This window comes from Hevea brasiliensis, chromosome 8 (assembly GCF_030052815.1).
Source record: "Hevea brasiliensis isolate MT/VB/25A 57/8 chromosome 8, ASM3005281v1, whole genome shotgun sequence".
NCBI classification, from domain to species: Eukaryota; Viridiplantae; Streptophyta; class Magnoliopsida; order Malpighiales; family Euphorbiaceae; genus Hevea; species Hevea brasiliensis.
Window position 1 is genome coordinate 727,910 of NC_079500.1, and position 23,186 is coordinate 751,095.

The 23,186-nt window shown below is 32.4% G+C and overlaps 1 protein-coding gene, 1 long non-coding RNA gene and 1 other non-coding gene across 3 annotated transcripts; 1 reads left to right on the top strand and 2 right to left on the bottom strand.

Moving 5' to 3' along the window:
* Nucleotides 1-6,690: 6,690 nt before the first annotated feature.
* On the bottom strand, nt 6,691-6,798 carry LOC131182717 (small nucleolar RNA R71). Its single transcript, XR_009150978.1, has one exon. It is a non-coding gene; the product is annotated as a small nucleolar RNA R71 (small nucleolar RNA).
* A 349-nt stretch (nt 6,799-7,147) lies between these two features.
* LOC131182408 (uncharacterized) lies at nt 7,148-18,999 on the bottom strand. The gene is made up of 8 exons (XM_058151955.1): nt 18,940-18,999; nt 18,408-18,611; nt 18,083-18,270; nt 17,872-17,980; nt 16,851-17,496; nt 16,647-16,672; nt 16,449-16,523; nt 7,148-7,417 (listed from the first exon to the last, which is right to left on the bottom strand). The coding sequence occupies exons 1-8, from the start codon at nt 18,997-18,999 to the stop codon at nt 7,148-7,150; spliced, it is 1,578 nt and encodes a 525-aa protein (XP_058007938.1).
* A 1,426-nt stretch (nt 19,000-20,425) lies between these two features.
* Nucleotides 20,426-20,854, top strand: LOC131182192 (uncharacterized). Its single transcript, XR_009150443.1, has 2 exons — nt 20,426-20,523; nt 20,620-20,854. It is a non-coding gene; the product is annotated as an uncharacterized LOC131182192 (long non-coding RNA).
* The last annotated feature ends 2,332 nt before the right edge of the window (nt 20,855-23,186 follow it).

Below are 23,186 nucleotides of genomic sequence, written 5' to 3' on the forward strand. Positions count from 1 at the left end.
AAAGCATAATCCAACATGGATCTTCTTTGAGGATCATTTTGATTAACCACTTCATTTTGCCTATTTTGCTCATTTCCTCCATTGTTTCCACCAATAGCTCTATTTTGATTCTCCATATTTTCAATTGTCTCCTCTTGCTCAAATCTTTGTTGTTCTTCTTTTTCTGCTTCCTTTCTTCTCTTGTATTCCTTTTTGTTGGCTCGACAGAACTTTTCAATTTCTGGGTTGAACAACAATTCAGTGTCACTTGTGCTTTTCGATTGTCTCATAAACAAGAAAAGTACCTGAAAAACACAAGGAACAATAGTGAAAATAAAAGAAAATAAAAATTCTAATCAGCTTAAAACAATTAAAATCCAACTTAAAAAACAAACAATTCCCCGGCAACGGCGCCAAAAAACTTGATGCTGTGTCCACAAGTGCACGGGTCACAGTAGTATAGTTTTAAAAATATGATATCGATCCCACAGGGAATTGTGCTTAAATTGGAAATAAAAGGTTAAGCTAATTAGAATGGTAAAATTTAAAGATATTAAAAATGAAAATTGAAAATTAAAATTGGTGTTTGAGAAATTTAAACTAAATCAAACAATTAGCTAAATTAATTAAACTAGATTATCAAGATTTAAATTGAAATTTGCTATTTATGAAATTTGGAGGAATTAAATCTAAATTCAATAAAAATTAAAGTGATTCTAGAGATTAGATTTTCAATATTGTTTGCATGTGGTTTATCTCTAATTTAGCCAAACACATGAGAATTGCAATTTTGAGGGAAATCAATTCTTAGTTCTTTGAAACCTTTTTCAAGCATTTCAAAGTTGGTTTTCATTAAATCAAACCCTGTTTTCACGGTATTTCAAACCTAACAAAAACCCAATTAATGCTCTAATTGATTTTGGAAAGTCCCCTTAATTCTCTTAGCTTATCTCTAACACCAAGAAAACTAAGTTTATTGCAAGATTATCTACCCCAAATATTCACTTTTCAGTCCATCTATTAAGGATTAAAGCTTAACTTAATGAGGGTCCATTCATCAAGCAAGGCAACAAGCTCACAAGCAATAAATCAAAATGTAACAAACCTTCATTTAAATGGCTAAATCAGTTCAAAACCACAATACAAATCAATATTTACAAACCCATCTCTAGAATCTCAAACAACTACTCACTAATCATAGTTTCAAGACAAACCCAAATGTATAAATGAAGAACTAATGGAAATCTAAGTTAAGGAATAGAAAAACCCAAAAATATGCAGCAGAAGCTGCTGCTGGAAAGTGCAGAAAATGGGTTCTGCAGCTGCTGGAAAATAGCTTCACGTGTTCTTCTCTTCCTCTCCTTCTTTTCTTGCCAAAATTGCCTCCCTTCCTCCTTATGGAAAGAAAATGATAAAGGAGACTTTATATAGGTGAGGGGATTGCCCTAGAATGGGTAAAAAGGTGGAAGATTCCAGAGAAAGTGAGGTATAAAATCAGAGTAACGGAAATGCCACGTCAGCCATTTCCAGTAAAAATGACATAAGCTGAATCGGTTATGTCGCGAGTTGTGTAAAAATCTGCCTGAATATCTGACGCTCGACACAACCTGCGACATAAGCTAAATTGGTTGTGCTGCAGGTTGTGTAACTCTCGGCCATTTTTTTACTCAACTTCAAAAATTTTTACAATTCAACTCTAATCTCCTCCAAATGGCTACTCTGATCAAAATACATCAAATTTCTCCAAATTTAACCTACAAAACAAATAAATTCCAAAAATTAAACTAAGAAGTGTGAAAATTATAAAATTGACTAAATATATGCTAATATCTATAATAATAACTATGAACAAGGGTAAATTATGTGCAAAAATTACACCTAAATGATGATCTAAAATGCATGCATCAATTCGAATGCCATAGAAACCTCAATGACTCTTCTCTGGAGTCCCAAAAATTATTTTATGAATTTTCTCCTTGATTTAGGGCTTCTAGTTGCGAAGACCGCAACTTCCCACTGGGTTACCCATCGCTAGGGCACCGGCTCATTTAACTTGGTTGTATTTTATTTCTAAAATTTTTCCTTAATTTTTTTTATTATTATTTGAGTTAATTATGGCTCCTTACTCTAGTCTAAATATTTTTCCAAATGTTCTAGCTGTCCAGACCGACACGGATCACCGGAACAGTAGAATGTGCGGAATTGCTACAGTGAGGGTGTTACATTTCTTTTACTAGGTTTCTTAGTTCTTAATTTTTTTTTGTCCAGATTTATTGCCTAATTTGCTTAGAATCCTTTGTATAAATATGGATGGTAACTAGTTTTTCTAATATTCTGGAGTTTGGGTATATAATATTTAAGATATTTTGTGGATTTTAATTGGACAATCCATATTTTATGGCTTTTATGAGCTTTTATTCATTTTTTGTGTGCCTAATGACATACTTAGTGTAGGATCTCATTAAGTATTATTTATAATCCTTGGTTGAAGTATCGAAAGGAGAAGACCTTGAGATAGATAATCAAGAAATTGGACTTAATTAACTTAGATCTAGAAATAGACTAAGGATTAAGAGGATTAACAGATTGATTAAGGAACCTAATGGATTTTAGTTAATTTCAACTCCACAAAAGTAGGATTGAGTTAATTAAGACACTTTTTGTCTCACTTGAAAGAGTATTAAAAGGATTTAAGAATTAATCTCCTTGAAACCCATAATTTTCATGTGTTTGGATAACCAATTTAAAATCCCAAAATAGCTTGAATATGAACTTCTAAACTCCGGAATTACTTTATTATTATTGTTGATTGTTAGTTAATTTTAATTGATTAATACTTTAATTCTTGCCTTATTTCATTTGTTGAGTCTATTTCCAATGATTTTAGTTAAATTTTCCATTTAGGTTATTTCTTAGTTGAATTTGCTATTATACCCCTTAATTCCTAATCTCTTCCTTTAATTACTTTCTAGTTTAAATTTAGCTAAAATTAGTTAATTTTATATAAAAAATTCAATCATTAACACAACTCTTCGAGGGAACGATATCCTATCTATACTACTTGTGCGACCCGTGTACTTGTAGTTGGGCCACATCAAGTTTTTGACGTCGTTGCTGGGGAGTTGTTTGTTTAAGATTGAATTCTTGATTATTTTAGTTGTTTATAGTTTTTATCTTTATTATCTTTTCATTTTGTGTTTGTTTGTTCTTTTTAGGTACTTTTTGATCTTTTATGAGAAGAGTCAAAAGCAGAAGTGACACATCTCTATGTTCAATCCTAAAATTGAGAAGTTTTGTAAAGTCAATAAGAAAGAGACCAAAAAAGAAAAGAAGCTTTGAGAATAGCTGAAATTGAACCAAAAATGGCTAAAGAAAGAGTTAGAATTGGTGGTGGTAATGGCAGAAATAATCAGAATAATGAAAATGGAGCTTGTGGGGAAGAAGTAGTCAATGCTAATGTGCCTAGGGAAAGTATGATGGATCATGCATTCTCTCACTTTGATGATTTGAGAGAAAGCATTGCAAGACCAAGGATAGATGCAAGCAGCTACAAGATGGATTTTGGAGTACTACAAATGATTTAAAATTCTCAATTTGAGAGTCATCCTTCAAAAAACCCACACACCCATCTTAAGAAGTTTGTTATGATCTGTGACATGCAAAAACAACCTGGAGTATTAGATGATGCAGCAAGGTTGTAGAAAAGGGGGTGTGAGGTGAAATATCATCTAGTAGAATGATGTAAAATGCACCAGGTAATGCCCAGAAAAGATGGTGGAGTCACAATGGTCTCACTTAAGTACCACCTCCTTAGACAATATTTTCTAGACATGCACTTTATACAATCTTAATAAAATCGAACCACTGGTAAGTATCGTCTTCCCATAACACTACCACGGTACTAAGGATTTATGCCACGAAAGTATAGATAGACAGGAGTCGTCACCCAGGTAATAACCGGGACATATTTAGTATTTCTTTCGAAGGTCATGGATGGTAACTTACTCCTTGCAAAGTTTCCACAACCATCATTTCCATAGCCCAATGTCTAGATTCGAGATAGTGGGTATGTAAGGGGAAGGTGTTAGGCACTGCTTACACCTGATCTAACCTCATTAATTCGAGTGTCAGTCCTCTACTAATATTTCTAGAGGTCTTATTTATTATTCCTCTATTAAACTTTATCCTAAAAATGCAATTCTAATCCTACACACGCAAGTAATTCACAAAAGGGTTGTTATTTACAAACAATTTTCATGCATAAGTAATTCCTATCTATGGGGTTGCGAATTATTTAAATGATATTTACCAGATGACTAAAATTAATTTATTATTGAGAATTTAATTTGCAAACAAATTTAATTTCAAATAACCTTAAGTTTCTATTTCACCTAATTAATTAATTTTTCACCAAGTTATCCTAAAGATAATTAAACTAAATTAATTATATACATGTATAATTTATTATAATATCATATAAGGCCCAAATAATTACAAACTAATAAAGGTTTATAACATGAAAATTTATTTTATAATTACCAAGTATTAAATTAAATTTATTTTACATGCCAATATTAGTTTAATTTACAAACAAGATTAATTTTAATTTAAAAAGTATTTATTTAAATTAATTACATGCAAAAGTCAATTAAATTAAAAACAAAGTTAATTTTAATTTATCAAATAAAAATCCTATTATTACTATAATTTCATGCCAATGATTATTCTAGAAATTTAGGATTACTTACTTGTTAGTAATTATAGTTGCCATTGGGACAAGCTACCCTTAAAAAATGGTATTCCCTTTTAGTATGACAATGATATTCCTAGCTTACTCCCGTTTAGCTCCATGTAAGCTCCACACAAATGCTTTCTTTGGTACTTATCTTAGGGCTACTTATCAATTTTGTTGGTAATAAAAAAATAAAGAAACTAAAGCAAATAAAGAAAATAAGAGAATACAAATAACAATTCACATTAAATTCTAACTCTAGTCTCTTAAAGGGGTTAAAATTTCTAATCAGTTACAATTACCTAATGGTCTAAGTCTTCTAACATGATCCAAACACTTCATAACACCTTTTAAATTAAAAGAACACAGAAAAATAGATCAAATATTAATTAGAACCTAAGAACATACAAGAACTTGCATAAACATACAATTTTTAGATTTTTGTAGATTGATAGTAGTAAGAAATCTGATTTTTGAAAAATAGCTAGACATGCCTAAAAATCATAAAAAAATTATTAGATAGCCAACACATCATATAAGATTATAAAATTTATAAACCAAATAAAACCCTAGCCGAATAGTCTACATAAATCATAAATTTTCTAAGTGACAGAATCACACTACATTTTTATAAAATTCATAACTCATTAACCATGACAGGTATGAATGTAAAACTAATTGAAAATGATTCATAAGATTCTGAAATTAATTTTAGACACAAGATTTGCACAAAATTATTAAGAAACAAAGGACATATGGGCTTCACAATTCGGGTATACTACAAATTAGATTTTACAGGAACTCTAACTTCAAGTAGCCATAACTTATAAAATACAAAAGTTTTTTCAATGATTCTTAAGCCTAAAACTAATAGAATTTTGTGAAGAATATGAATATAATTTTACTAAAATTTTTACAGATTCAAAAAATAACAAAAAATAATAATAGTATAAGATACAGGAAACTAAATATGTGCAGAGTTATGTATCTCCTCAAATTAAATATGATTACATAATCCATATGAACATGCAAGATAAATTAAAAGACAAAGAATATAGAATTAAATATCACGTGGAATAGATCTTGAAAAGAAAATAACAAAACCAACCTTCAATAAATCTTGCAAGAAAATCTTCTTGAAGAAAATAAAAGAAATAAGAAAGAACTAAAAGAGTTTTTGAATATTTCTAAATTTCTTATAGCTTTAAAATATCTCTAAATAACTCTGAATTTTCTAAATATTTCTCCTTCTTTTCTCCCTTTTTCTTCTTCTCCAGTATGGTATTTATAGAGTTTTGGGAGAGAGGTGTGATTGGGTTTGGAGTCTTAGGGTGATAAGGTTTAGATAACTTAAATAACTGGGGTTGCAGAATTTAGGTGAGACTGGGATATGGGTGAGGTATTTCAACCAATAGAAAGAGAGAGAAAAGGGGCGTTACCAATAAGGAGTGAGGAAGAGAATGGGGCCAAGGGGGAGAGAGAGTTTGTTAAGGAGAGGGATAGAGAAAAAGATTTTTTTATTTATTTTAATTTTCAGAAAATAAATTAAATGGGTCCTATTTAAAATTTCTAACTAGGCTTTTTTAGGCCCATGGAGCCCAATAAACTTAATTAGGTCTATTTAAGAATTACCCATATAAATTTAAACAAAACAAAATTTTATTTAAATTTAATTAAATTAATTTCCCCAAAAAATATATTATTATTATTTTTTTCAAGATCATGGCACGAAATTAATAATTCAGCTATATGCCTCCAATTACATCTCACAGTCATATAATTTTTCATCATTGGGTTTTTCACAACCTTAATGCACATATTCATCACAAAATAAGGGTCTACAGTTTGAAGTTATTTCTATTCTCTTTGAAAGATAGGGCATTGGATTGGCTTGATTTTCTATCGCACAATTCAATTACAAATTGGGAGCAGCTCACTGATGTATTTCTTGCACAATACTTACCACCTAGAAAAACTCAAGAGTTGAAGAATAAAATTATAGCTTTTAGACCAAGAGAAGATGAGACTCTTTATGAGTCATGGATGAGATGGAAGGAGTTGGAGAGACAATGTCCACATCATGCCATTCCAAAATGGATGATAAATTAGAATTTTTATACAAATGTCACTTCTGTTATTAGAGAAATTATTGATGCTCAAACCGGAGGAGAGTTCATTTTGAAGCAGAAAGATGAAGCTTATGAACTTTTTGAGAAAATTACAAAGAACACTCATCTTTGGATTGTCCAAGAGGGCTAGCTCCAACATAAAAGAGACAAGCTGCTAGAATATATGATCTTGATCCATTCAATATGATCAATTCCAAATTTGATGCACTTACAAATGTCTTGGCAAAGAAAATGGAAGATTTAAGCATGCTGATTACCTCATCAATCTTGGGAAATTCTCAACAAGTTACTTATGCAGAAGGGATAATTAGCTGTGGAGAAGATTATGGAGAGCATCCTGCATATGTTGATAATTATGGAAATAAGCATATAGGCAACCCCTATTCTTAAACATATAATCCAACTTCGAGGAATCATCCCAATTTTTCATGGGAAAATCAGCAAAACTAAGGACCAATTTAGAATTTTCAACCATAACAACAAGGAAATCCATATCAGCAGAATAAGCAACAATTGCCTGGATTTCAGCAAAGGAATACACATCCTGCACCTCCACTAAGACGACAAGAGCAAGGTTCTACCATAGAAGCACTATTGCAACAAATTCTTGCCAATCAACCTAAGCATGATGAAGAGATGAGAGAGATGAAAGTAAGGTTAGAACAGCTACAGACACATAACAGAATGTTAGACAACTAAATTGCATAGCAAGCATCCTCTTCAAGTATCAAGTCTACGAGAAAGCTTCCAAGTTAGCCAAAAAACCCAAGAGAACATTGTTAAGCTATCATATTAAGGAGTGGGAAAGCGGTAAATAATGAAAAGAGTGAAAAAAGTGAGAAGAGAGAAAATGAGAAAGAAGTTGATGAAAGTGAAAAACTAGAGAATGAAAAAAAGAGAGTTCGAGAAAGAGTAAAGAGGAAGTTAAAGAGAAAGAAGAGAAGTATATACCTCCAGAGCCTTACAAGCCACAACTTCTTTTTCGATAAAGATTTTAAAAAGCTAAACTTGATAAGCAATTTGGGAAGTTTTTGGAGGTCTTGAAGAAACTATATATAAATGTGCCTTTCATTGATGCTCTTTCTCAAATGCCCTCTTATGAAAAATTCTTGAAAGAAATATTTTCAAACAAAAGGAGACTTAAAGACCATGAGATTGTAGTCCTGACAGAAGAGTGCAGTGCCATTCTTCAAAGGAAGCTTCCTCCAAAGCTCAAAGATCCAAGGATTTTTTTTAATTCCATGCCACATTAGAAAATAATGTTCTACATAAGCTTTTTGTGATTTAGGAGCTAGTGTCAGCCTTATACCCCTCTCAAAATATGAAAAGCTCAACATAGGAGATCTTAAGCCAGCTTGCATTTCTCTTTAGCTAGCTGACAGATCAATTAAGTATCCAAAAGGAATTTTAGAGAATGTGCCTTTGAAGGTTGAAAAGTTCTACATAGCAGTTAACTTTGTCATTTTAGAAACAGAAGAAGATGCTAATATTCCAATTATTCTTGGGAGGCCTTTTCTAGCTACAGCAGGAGCATTAATTGATGACAAAGGTGAAAAATTGACTCTTAGAGTTGGTGAAAATCAATTGGTTTTCAATATTAATAACACCATAAAGAAACATCATTCCGAAGCTGATTCTTATTTAAGAATTGATATCATTGATGAGCTTGGTTGCGTACTCCGCAAGTATACGGGTCGTTCAAGTAGTAAAGAAAAGATATCGTTCCACAGAGATTTGTTGCTTGAGTACCAAATTATAAAAGTTACAATTATTTGGGCTATCGATCATTTGTGCTAAAAATAGAGTAAGAGATGCAGCAATTAAATTGGGAAAATAAAGAAATTATGATGAATAAAGCAATTAAAATTCTAAGCACTATACTAATTTACTAAAATTTTAAATAGGTAATTAAGGATTTAATTAATTAATGGCAAAATTGATTCCAGAGTTGAGGTTCATGAAGTAAATTTTATTGGGCTTTGGATAGGCAAAACCAAGATTAAGGAAAATACAAGCTTGAAGGAAGTTGATTTTGATTTTCTTTAATTTCTCTTTCAAGCAAACTAAAGAGTGTTTTAAAGGAAACTAAACCCCATTCTCAAGCGATGTTTAATTACCCAAAACCCTTTAAGCACTTCAATCAACTTAAAATTCTTCTTAACCCACTAGTTTATTTCTAACAGTAGGTGATTAAGTTCATTATCTTGATTATCTATCATAGATTTTCACCTCTCGGTCCTTCAATATAAGATTAAGAACAAAACCCAAAGGGTACCAATAATGGTTATGTAAATAAGCACACAAGATAATAATCAAAACTTATATATATTAAAATCTGGCTAAAACTAGTCCAAATCCACAGATAAAACTTAAATCATTACACCCAACTCTGAAATCTTAAGTATCTACTCACTCATGCTTGTATTTACAAGTAGAAAAAATGAAATAAAATAAGAAAACATGAAAATAAAACTAAAAATAAAAGAACCCAGAAGAAAAAGATCCAAATCTCTGAAAAATGGAAGCTGGAAAACATCACTCTACAGGCGTTTTTTCTCCTAGAAATGGCGTGATTCCCTCTTTCCTTCCTCTTTTGATTTTTCTCTCCCTTTCTCCTTATGGTAAAAATAAGAATATGATGCTTATATATCCCCTCAAGGTTTGCCCTAAAAATAGTCTCTAAAAGGATAAAGACAAAAGGTGTAAAAGGTGTGAAAAGGGAAAAAATTTTTCCATGTCAGCAAATCTGCCAGTGCCATCCCACATGCCTCATATTGATTCAAGTTATTTTCAATATGCCTTATGTTGATTCGGAGGAGGAACTTTTAGATTCTGCACGACCAGTTACATGGGGCATGTTTAAGTCCTTGAAACTTTTGGCAGATTTTATTCCAAAATCTTTGTTTACACGACCCGCCACACGGGGCATATTAAAGTCCTTGAAACTTTCGATATGTTGTGTTTCGAAATCTCTGTTTATACGACCTAGTGTGAATTTACATGCTTCATGTGGATTCCTGCTGGCTAACTCTTATCTTCACATGATCCTCAACAAGGGGCATGTTGAGTCCCTTGAAAGTCTCGGCTGGTCTTCTTCTTTAAGTAAATTTTCTTTATTTTTCAAGCTACTTTAAGCTTCCAAATCACCTTGAATTTCTTCTATATGGACATTTTTGCCTTTAAACCTTATTAAAACCTATCAAAAACATTAAAATTCCGAAAATCAAATATAATGAAACTAAAATTAACAAATTAACTAAAATAAGTATTAAAAACATAAAATTACTAAACTAAAAAGGCAAAATAGATGCAAAACTACCCTAAAATAGTTATATAAAATGAGTTTATCAAATTCTCCCAAACTCAAATCTTTGCTTGTCCTCAAGCAAATTAAAAACAATTATATGCAATTGGGGTACCTTTTCTTAAATTCATGAAAATCACTCATTCAAGCTTTCAAACTTACCTCTAGCCACCAACAAACCATATACCCACTTTCAAGATATAAGGAATTTAATTCTCACCAAAGTTATTACCGCTTAGCCTTGGGTCAATTATTCATTCCATCAAACCCAAACCAATCAATTACATAGAGAAATCATGCTAAAATAGGCTCTAAAACAATCCATAAACTAAAGCATCTCAAATGATGATGGAAATAGTTTAAATGGATGAATAATGTGCCAATCCCATAGGAAAACCAACTATTCCAATCTCCACTAATGTAGCAAAACACAATCAAGAGATCAAAAGGACTTTTAATGGATGTAATGGGGCCAAGAGGTAATAATGTGGCTAACAAGAAAAGGTAAAAGGGAAGCAAAACATGAAAATAATTAAATTGTTAAAAAGATCAAGATACACTTTTATTATTATTATTATTATTATTATTATTATTATTATTATTATTATTATTATTATTATTATTATTATTATTTAAGAAAATCAAATGGGAGGAAGAACTTTACAATAAATCACTAATGCTAGTATACAATTTTTGCAACTCTTTTAGGGACTACATAAATAACATTGAATTTTGCATTGCAATTGTCCATTTTTAATCCACCCCCAAACTCATTTCTTTATATACTTGGGTGGTAAATATTTTTTTTTTTTCACAACATGATATGATTGCTAGCCAATTTTACGTTAGTACTTCTCCCACTTGATTGTTATATACCTTTTTTTTTTTTTAAGAATCTATCTCTTAAACAAATTATTCTCACGAAGGACGGTAAGTGTTTAGGTTTATGGCTAGGTAAATTATGGGTGCCAAGGAAATAAAGGGCATAAATAAAGGCTCAAATTGGTTTCAAAGGGAAAATTTAAAATGAGGTTGGTTAAGGCTAAAAATGTGGGTTTAAAATTCGAAGAATGCCTTAATCATTTCTCTTTTCAAGTGAATGCTAAAATTTCACTTCGAAAGGTCTAGAAGGCTTGTTCTAGGATTGGTGAGACACAATTAGTTATTTCTTACTCTAGAGTTTTCTTTAAGCACTCAAAACTCAATATAATTAATTGGGTGGCCATTGGCTAAGAAGATATAAACTTATATAAGAATCTCATAACCTCATACCAATCCGGAACTTTCAATCTGTCAAACCCATCTAGAGGCAAGCTCAATTGCTTTTCAAAACGATTCTCAATCTTCTAAGAATTAGGTAAAATTTTATTTATTTATTTATTTATGTATGCATGCTTCCTAAAATGAATGCAAAAATTAAATAAAATAAAAAAATTGAAATAAAAGCTATATATGATCTATATGATATCTATATGCAAGTGTATATATTTACATGGTGTAGGTGTATAGTGTATGCAAACTAAGTAACTAAGTATAAATGAAATGCAATTTAAGTAATGTAAATAAAAAGGATTAAAAATTTTACAAAAATTTTGCCCTCCCCCAAACTCAAATTAGACAATGTCCTCATTGGCTTAATCGAAGTGGCAAAAATGTCAAGGAAATCAATAAATGATAGCTTGGAGAGATATAAACTAAGAAAGAGTGAAAAAGAGTTACCATGTAGAACGCTCATGCCTAGTGGTGATTGATCATAATATGCACATGAGACATGTGATTTATAAGTATTGGGAGCATGAGGCATGTTAATAAAAAAGCATGAGGCGTGTTGAAGTAAAGGTAAATTAGCATGCCCCGTGCCAACTGTTAAGGAACTGATATGGGATATCAACATGGGGCATGTCATGCTCCATGAAAATTTCAGTGGGTTTTCAAAAATTTTGAAAATTTGAAGCAATGCAAATAGCTCATAGGAGAGCATAACCCTTAGCATGAGGCATGGCAAAGGAAAGCAGTGTCAGCGTGTGGTAGATGAATGTCTAGAAGTTACCTTAGATGCTAAATTATCAGGGTTAAGAGAAGAGCAGCTGCTGCATTGTCAATAATTCAGTTATATGACTATTAAAAAGCAATATCAGTAATGTTATTACAATAGCCAATAGAGACTAAAATTAAAGAAAATGATCAATTCGATAGAAATTTGGATGACAAAGATAGTGCAAGTATCACAGCAAAAGAAACCAGGGCAGCTAGCAATAATGAATAAGCCAACGTAAGATTCAAGAAACAAACAGAATTAAAAACAAAAATTAAATCATTTACAAATAGATAAAACATATAAAAGTTCCAATAACCAGGAAATCAACAGTTGAAAAATAAAGCACACTGACCAATGTGCACAATTAAAAGCTAAACAACTGAAATTAACTGAAATTAACAAAAACAAAATTCTAAAACTAGACAGCTAGTTGGTATTCTTCATTGGTGGATGGCACTGGCTCATTTGCTGCTGCAGGTGCTTGCTCATTAGATTTCTCAGAAGCAGTATCCAGGTTTTCTACCATAGCCTTCATCTCTTTAAAAATGTCTTAGCCCCATTTGTATAGCTGGTTAAAAGAGGCTGCTAGCTTGTTGTAAATGTCAATCATTTCTTTGTCATGAATTTTTTTCTTTTTCCTGAATGAAGAAAACTTCTTTTTAATCTTTTTCTCAAGCTTGGCTTGCTTCTGACCAAGAGTATCAACCTTAGCTTCTAAAGCTTTTAAAACAACCACAATATCAGAATTAGCATAAGAAATAGGCTGCTGTGCTGCACTCATTCTGTCAATTTTTGCTTTCAAATCTTTAAGAAAAACTAGTAAGTCTGATTGTCCAGCAGTAGGTGGGTGTGAGCTAGAAGGACCAGCATTAGTATGCTATCTTATACCCTGTGATTGCTACTACTCTGTACCCTCATGTCCCCCATTTGCCAACACATAAACATCACCCCTTTTTACACAAATTTTCATTTGATTCATAATAATTCTATCTAGAAAAGACTGGCCAACCATAGACACCATAGAACCAAAAGATTTGGCAATTATAGTCACCATCTCTCCAATAACTATACTACCAGCTAAATGCTTAGAGACTATATGTTCCATATGAGAGCAAAGAAAATAAGCACCATTTATTTTTTTCTTCTCTTTCATGCACCATAAAAAGAATAAATCATTCTTTCCTATAACCCCATTACTGTGCCCTCTACCTAGTATAGTGTAAGACATGAATCTTTGCAAGTATCTCAAAGGAGGGTCTTGGATGGCTAAGGCCTTAGCAGAACTAGGGTTGTAGTGTTTTTCATATGGTGCAATGGACTTCCAAAATGTAGAGGGGGTCATAAATAGTCCTTTGCCACTCTATCACTTTTGCTCCATCATTACAAAAACCAAATAAGGCATTCACTTGAATAGTGTCAAGTTCTCTGTCCTAACCCAAACTGTAACACCCTAGGCAAATTCCACATCGACAAAACACGGGAGAGATGCTGGGTTTATAAGTTGATGGTTTGTAACCCCTAGTGACGCGTTTTAAAACCGTGAGGGCTTCGACTCAGAGCGGACAATATCACTAGTGGGTGGCCATTACATTTGTGGTATCAGAGCCGCTCCGCGTGCAACCTTGAACGATGGTGGGGCAAACCTCAGCGAGGACGCTGAGTCCCATAAGGGGGGTGGATTGTAACACCCTAGGCAAATCCCACATCGACAAAACACTGGAGAGATGCTGGGTTTATAAGTTGGTGGTTCGTAACCCCTAGTGACGCGTTTTAAAACCGTGAGGGCTTGGCCCGAGGCGGACAATATCACTAGTGGGCGGGCCATTACATTTGTGGTATTAGAGCGCTCGCGTGCAACCTTGAACGATGGTGGGGCAAACCTCGGCGAGGGCCGAGTCCCATAAGGGGGTGGATTGTAACACCCTAGGCAAATCCCACATCGACAAAACACGGGAGAGATGCTGGGTTTATAAGTTGGTGGTTCGTAACCCCTAGTGACGCGTTTTAAAACCGTGAGGGCTTCGGCCCAGAGCGGACAATATCACTAGTGGGCCGGGCCATTACATTGCCAAAGTGGACAATACTAACTGGAGAAGGATCGGGCTGTTACAATTTGGTATCAGAGCTGGACTCCCTCTAGTACGGTGTGTGGTGCGAGGACGCGCACCCGGTAGTGGGCTTGTCACGACCCAGGGATGGGGTTGGGACGTGCTTGTTCAACCAACTACGCACTGGGGTGGAAACTTCGTGTCCCACATTGGAAATGGGAAGAAAAGATTTAGGCCATATATGTGGGAGCCTTCCTCACCTGGTCAGCGCGCTTTTGGGAATGAAACCTCCCAAGGGACAAATCCGTGAGGCCCATGGGCCAAAGCGGACAATACTAACTGGAGAAGGATCGGGCTGTTACAAATGTAATGGCCTGGCCCACTAGTGATATTGTCCACTCTGGGCCGAAGCCCTCACGGTTTTAAAACGTGTCACTAGGGGTTACGAACCACCAACTTATAAACCCAGCATCTCTCCCGTGTTTTGTCGATGTGGGATTTGCCTAGGGTGTTACATTCCACCCCCCTTATGGGACTCAGCGTCCTCGCTGAGGTTTGCCCCACCATCGTTCAAGGTTGCACGCCGCGCTCGATACCACAAATGTAATGGCCCAGCCCACTAGTGATATTGTCCGCTTTGGGCCGAAGCCCTCACGGTTTTAAAACGCGTCACTAGGGGTTACGAACCACCAACTTATAAACCCAGCATCTCTCCCGTGTTTTGTCGATGTGGGATTTGCCTAGGGTGTTACACAAACACCTAAAGGAAATGGTGTCCCTATGGTTACTTTGCATGGGCTGGAAGTCCAATTGCAATGAGCTTAAAAACTCAATTGTCAATTCCTTAGAAGCAGGTTCTTGAATCCTAGCAAAATCACTCCAACATATTTTTTCCAAATATTCACTAACAGATTCATAAAGTTCTATCTCCCTGAGACTGTGTTCATCAATGTACTTGGTGGCTAAAATTTTCTTTTTAGCAAGGGCCTCATAATTTTTCCTCATTTCAAAGTCCCTAAAAGTCCATGGGTAAGATGAGTTTACTTGATTTCCAGATTGAGGGATAACTGGAGCAATTTGAGACACTGTTGATGAATGATGCAAGGGCGATTGGACCCTAATTGGAGTAGAAGAAACCTATGGTGAGATAGGATTTTGGGCAGCAGAGCGGGTTCTGGCACTAACAGATCCTGGGGAAACAACTCTAAATTTGTTTCGGTGAAGCAGAGAGTGGAGAACTGATTTCTTTCTTTTTTGTGTCTCATATACAGCTGAAGGGGAAAATTTAGTGTGTTTTTGGGAGGGAGGTGTTACATCTTGGGTGGCATTGTCGGGATTAGAGGTGGAATGAGAGGATTGGCGAGGTGGAGAATTAGGGTTCGTATCGGGAATTTGGGGATTTGGGGTCAAAATGGGTGTTTCGGCAGTGGGTGGTATAGGATTTAGTGTTGGGGTAGAAAAGTTACTGTTAGTAGCCATTTTTATGGCTCGTATTTTAGGTATGTGTGTTGATGGCTGTTTGGTGCACACCATGGAAGGAACAGTGAAAGCTTAGGTCGTGCGGCCGATGAGATGAAATAGGATAAAATGGCTAGGGTAAAGGTTTAAGTGGTGATATACCTAGTGTCTAACATGAGGCATATTGGAATAAAAGGGAAAAATTACATGCCCCGTGTGATTGTACATGAGGTTCTACATGAGGCATGTGAGACTCCTTGAAACTCTCGACAGATTTTACATTTTTAACAATTTAAAGTGCCAAGAATAGGTTTTGGTGGTGACATTACCCCCAGCATACATCATGTTGAACCTAGTGTTAAATGACCTAATATAAAACCTAGAAATGTGATCCTAAACACACTAAAACCAAATCCAAAACACAATTTGCACAGAAATTTCACTCAAAATTCAATTGAAACCCAATTAATCGCTAAGAACAATTAAAATCTATTAATCCACCAAACACAAACTAAAATATTATTACATTAACAATCACACCACAAGGAATAACACCCAAATTCAACCCCAAACTCATCATTAAAAATTCATGAACAAGGAATAAAATTCTGCTACAGACACTGTTCGCATGATTAAATTTATGCAGAATTGTATCATGAAATTTCACAAAATATACAATGACAAATATGTCAATCTCAATGTACTACATCAAAATTAATTACCCAAAAAGTAAAATCAAAAGCATGTTGCTATTGATTACCATTAAAGTTCCTATATTTCTCACCAATTTCCTCAAAATGTTGCAACTAAAATGGCCTTTCACTCCATCATGTTCCTGCAATCAGACATAAAGCTCAAATTAGTTCAGATTTGACTTTGTTAAAAACAATATGCATCATGGAAGAAAAACATAAGGTTCAACAACTTCCCAGGCATTAATTCTTTCAATTCAGCATACACATTTGCTTGAAAATCTCCACCAACCTGCAGAAAGAAACTTTAATGTCAAATTTGAGTTCAATGGGATATAAGATGAAACAAAATAAAAGAAAAATTAAGTACAAGGAAAAATTTTTGGGGTGCCTCCCAAAGAGCACTAATTTTAGGTCATTAGCTTGACCCTCCTTAATTTAGTGAATTGGTGAATCATCAAGGAAACAACTTGTTCCCTTCTCAATGGGCTGGCCTGTGATATAAATCTTGAGCCTTTGACCATTAACTTTAAAACAACCAGAATTTTCACTCCAAATATCCATAGCTCCATGTGGATAAACCTTGACGACCTTGAAAGGACCAGACCATCTTGATTTCAACTTTCCAGGAAAGAGTCTAAATTTAGAATTATACAATAAAACCTGGTCACCCTCTTTAAACTCCTTTCTTTTAATATACTTATAATGCCAAAATCTAGTCCTTTCCTTAAAAATCTTAGCATTCTCATAAGCATCCAACCTTATCTCTTCAAGTTCATTTAATTGAAGTAACCTTTTCTCTCCAGCATTATTTAAGTCAAAATTCCAAGTTTGGATTGCCCAATATGCTTTGTGTTCCAACTCAACTGGCAAATGACATGATTTCCCATAGACTAGCTTAAAAGGTATAGTTCCAATGGGTGTCTTATAAGCTGTCCTGTACGCCCATAATGCATCATCTAGCCTCAATGACCAATCCTTCCTTGAATGATTAATAATTTTTTCCAGAATTCTCTTCAATTTCCTATTAGATACTTCAACTTGCCCACTAGTCTGAGGATGATAAGGTGTAGATACCTTATGAGTAACCCCATATTTCTTCAAAAGATTTTCAAACTGTTTATTGCATAAATGAGATCCACCATCACTGATTATAGCTCTTGGAGCTCCAAATCTAGTGAAAATAAACTTTTTCAAAAATTTCACTACTACCCTTGCATCATTTGTAGGGGAAGCAATGGCCTCAACTCATTTAGACACATAATCCACACCTACCAAAATGTACTTATTCCCAAACGATAATGGGAATGGACCCATGAAATCTATGCCCCAAACATCAAATGACTCAATCTTCAAAATCTCTTATTGTTTCATTTCATTTTTCCTTGAAATATTCCCCACTCTTTGACATCTATCACATCTCAAAATAAATTCTCTCACAATTTTAAACATGTGTGGCCAATAAAATCCAGCTTAAAGTATTTTAGCCACTGTTTTATCCACACAAAAATGACCTCCATAGTCAGAAGAATGACAGTGCTCTAAAATGTTTCCTATTTCCTCTTCAGGCATGCACCTTCTAACAAGGCCATCATTACATCTGTTAAATAACAATGGATCCTCTCATGTATAAAATTTCAAATCATGCAAAAATTTCTTTTTTTGTTGATAGCTCAAATCTGGTGGGAGAACTCCACATGACAGGTAATTGACAAAATCTGCAAACCATGGCAGTGCAGCAACAACAACTAGCAATTGCTCATTTGAGAAAAACTCACCAATTGGCAATTCCTCTTCATTTTCATCCTTACTCTCATACTTAATCCTTGATAGATGGTCCACCACAACATTTTCAACTCCCTTTTTATCTTTAATTTGTAAGTTAAACTCCTGTAGCAATAGAACCCATCTTATCAGTCTTGGCTTTGCTTCTTTTTTATTCATCAAATATCTTATGGCGGCATGGTCTGTATAGACAATCACTTTCGATCCAACTAGGTATGATCTGAATTTTCCACAGCAAATACCATAGCTAAAAATTCTTTCTCAGTGGTGGCATATTTTACTTGAGCATCATCTAGAGTTTTGCTGGCATAATAGATTGCATAAGACCTCTTCTCTTTTTTCTGACCAAGTACAGCTCCCACAGCAAAGTCACTAGCATCACACATAATCTCAAATGGTAATGACCAATCCAGAGGTTGCATAATAGGGGCTGTTATAAGAGCTTCCTTCATTAAAAAGAACATCATGATTTAATAAATTTGCAAGAGGTTTAGCAATTTTTGAAAAATCTTTTATAAATCGCCGGTAGAACCCAGCATGCCCAAGAAAACTTCTAATTCCTTTCACTGAAGTTGGTGGAGGCATCTTCTCAATCACTCCTACTTTGGCTTTGTCCACTTCAATTCTTCTATGTGATACCAAATATCCAAGAACAATGCCTTCTTACACCATAAAATGACATTTCTCCCAATTTAGCACCAAATCTGTTTCTTCACATCTTTTAATCACTTTAGAGAGATTAGATAGACAATTATCGAAAGAAAAATCATATACAGAAAAATCATCTGTGAAAACTTCCACAATTTCCTCAATAAAATCAGAGAAAATGGCCATCATACACCGTTGAAAAGTAGCTGGTGCATTACATAAGCCAAAAGGCATCCTTCTATGTGCAAATGTGCTATATAGACATGTGAATGTGGTTTTCTCTTGATCACTAGGATGTATTGGGATTTGGAAAAAACCAGAATACCCATCCAAATAATAAAAATATGAATGTTTTGCTAACCTCTCTAACATTTGATCAACAAAAGGCAAGGGAAAATGGTCTTTCCGAGTAGCACTTCTTGTAATCTCTATACATCCTCCACCCTGTGACAATTCTAGTAGGTATCAACTCATTATTTTCATTTTTCACAACGGTCACACCTCCTTTCTTAGGAACTACATGAACTGGGCTAACCCAACTACTATCAAAAATAGGATAAATTATCCCAGCTTTAAACAATTTCAAGACTTCTTTCTTCACCACCTCTTTCATATTAGGATTTAACCTTCTTTGATGTTCTATGGTGGCTTTAAAATTATCCGCTAAAAGAATCCTATGCATGCACAAGGTAGGGTTTATACCCTTTATGTCATCAATGGTGTAACCAATGACTTTCTTATGTGCTCTTAACTCTCTCAGCAATTTTTCAACTTGTACATCACTCAAACTTGCATTAATAATTATAGGATAAGTTGAATTAGGTCTAAGAAAAGCATACCTTAATGTAGATGGAAGTGGTTTGAGGTCGACTAATGGTGCATCCTTCTCATCTAGTAAAGATGGGTGTGAAACTTCATATTTCAATTCTTCAACTTGCAAAACTTGATCTCCTACAACTGCTTGAGTAGCTTCCAAAATTTGAGCAAAAGCTGCAACCTTAGGATTTTCATCCTTTGTTGTTTTACTATGTACCAAACAATTCTCCAAAGGGTCCTCAGGATTTCTTTTCTTAAATTCTACTTCCACAATCTCATCAATAACATTCACCTTAAATAAGGATCAACTCCATGATGTTTCTTCAAAGTCTAATTCAAATTAAATTCCACCTCCTCTTCTCCAACTTTTAATGTCAATCTACCATTCTTTACATCAATTATAGCCCCTGCTGTGGCTAAAAATGGCTTTCCCAAGATGATAGGTATGTGAATATCGTCTTCCATTTCAAGAACCACAAAATCCACAGGAATGAAAAATTTTCCAACTTTTAAGGGCACATTCTCAAAAATTCTTATTGGATATTTGATGGATCTATCAGCTAGTTGCAAAAAAATGGTAGTGGGCTTCAAATCTCCTACCTTCAGCTTTTCACAAATGGAGAGTAGCATCAAACTTACACTAGCTCCAAGATCACACAATACCTTTTTAATACTAGTGTCCCCAATGTGACAAGGAATAGAGAAACTTCCTGGAAAAAAATTTTCTATATTAAGGAATCTAGATAATTAGCACAAAAATATACATTTAATTATAGTTATTTTATTATGGTTTTTGCAGAATGCCTGATGGTGACTCCTTGCCACTCAAAGTTTCCCTTAAGGATGGCATGAGAATAAGATACCATAGGAGCCACCTATCCTCTATTTTAAAAGGTATCAAGCGGGTATTTTCAATGATTGATTTAATTTAATATAATTGATTAAGGATATTTGATGAAGAAAATTAATGTTTATAATGGAATTTGGCAGGGAGGGTGTCAAAGTGAAGGCATACTATGTGTGGGCATTTCATGATAATTTTGAATGGGGTCATGGTTACACTGTTCGATTTGGCATCGTTTATGTTGATTATAAGAATAATCAGAAACGTTATCTCAAATACTCTGCTTATTGGTTTAAAAAATTCCTTCTAAATTAACATTTAACCTAGCTAATCCTATGACTAAGCTGCAACTAAATAAATAGAAAATCAACAAATTTCTCAGTTATGAATCTTCTTTCTTTATTCTTCACCTTATTATTATTATTTTTTACCAACGAGTTAAAACTCAGTGATTATTTTTATTTTTATATGTGATGTGGCTTTTCTTTCATGAAAACATAATAATAATAATAATAATAATAATAATAATAATAATAATAATAATAATAATAATAATAATAATAATAATAAATAATGATGGCAAGTAGATGCGAAGAATGGCTAAAGGTTAAATATAAAAGACCAGAATGCTTGCCAGAGAACTTGGTAACTGTTAACAGGGGAGACTAGGCAACAAAAATAGGAGCAAGGTCCAAGGGTTGTGTTCATGAAAATCCATGTTCATAGTCTCAAGAGATAACTTAATTAAATTCTTACATAGATTGAGTTCATTATGAATACAAAATACAAATATGTGAAACTCATATATTTAATAAGAGAGTCTCACTATATATCTTATTTCTTGAATTCATAGTGGACTAGTCTAGATAAGAAAAATCCCTAATTGACTAGCTCAAAACATTATTACAGATGGAAATCGATACCAATTATATTAAATTAAGACTAATTAGTGAGTTGCCTGTGCAAGTACACGTGGCTACTAAATTAAACTTTTAAGATATAAATATTTTTAATTTATATATTTTAATTTTAATTAATACTTGAGATTAAAATAATATTTTAAATTTATTGTTAATTACTCCACATTTTATTTTTATTATTTTTATGTTAACTAAACATTTTATCTAAGATTTTTTAATGAAAATTTCATAATAAAAAAATTTATCAATATAGTTGAAATATTGATTAAAGATATAAAATAATATAAGCTTAATTAAATCATATGATTATATTCATCACTTTAAAATATGAAAAATTTTTTATATTCTCTTAATAAATTAAAGAAATATAATATATTTAAATATTATATTTATTTAGTAATATTAATATTATTCTAAAAAATGAAACTGATAATCTAAAATATATGAAGGCAATGCAAGAAGAAAAAAAAATTATATGCATGTACTATATAAAATTGTATATATTGTAAATTACCTAATAATAATGGTTACTTATTATAACTTTAAAAGAATAATTATTAAATATTTTGTAACTTACCCACATAATTAGGAAATTAATAACTTAATAATATTTAAAATTAGTTAAATAATTAGTTAATAAAAATTGAGAAAATTTAATGAAATTTAAAGTTTTTGTAATATAATTTTAAATTATTTTAAGATATACCATCCTTAAATTTTTATAATAAAGTGAAATATTAAATGTTAAATCAGAAATTTATAAAATATAATAATAAATAAAATTTTTAATTATTTAGTCATGAAAATTGAAATAATAATAGCAATAATAAAGATAATTAAAAGAAAATAATAAATAAAAAGAAAAAAAATTAAATACTTAGCATAATAGATAATAATTACTATAATTATAAATGATAATCTTTTTATGCTAAGTATCGCATGATAACACCAAGAGCGCGCGCACACACACACGCATATATATATATATATATTTGTTTTTTATTTTAAAATATATGATAATTAAATTTTTATAATAAAATGAATTATTAAAATATTAAATAAGAAATTGATAGAAATGTAATAATGAATAAATTTTTTAATCATTTAGTTATAAAAATTGAGATAACAACAATAATAATAAAGATAATTAAAAAAAAAAAGAGAATTAAATAAAAAGAAAAAATTATATATTTTGCATAATAGACAATAATTATTATAATTACAAATGACAATCTTTATACGTTAACTGTCACATGGAAACACTAAAAAAAATTTTGTCTGAATATTAATTACTTTTATTATTTTAAGATATAATATTTTTAAATTTTTAAATATTAAAATATTAAAAAAGAAATTTATGGAAAAGTAATAATGAATAAATTTTTTAATCATTTAATTATGAAAATTGAGATAACAATAATAATAAAGATAATTAAAAAAGAATTAAATAAAAAGCAAGAATTAAATACTTAGCATGATAGATAACAATTACTGTTATTATAAATAACAATTTATATATGTTAAGTGACACGTGACAACACTAAGAGTAAATCTATTTTTATGGCAACACCAATAAAAATTGTGCATACTATATATATATATATAGATAGAAATTCAAGATATACAATTCTTAAATTTTTATGACAAAATGAAATATTAAAACTTTAAATAAGAAATTAGAAATGTAATAATGAATATATTTTTTAATCATTTAACTATAAAAATTGATATCACAATAATAATAATAATAATGAAGATAATTAAAAAAAAAGAACCAAATAAAAAGAAAGCAT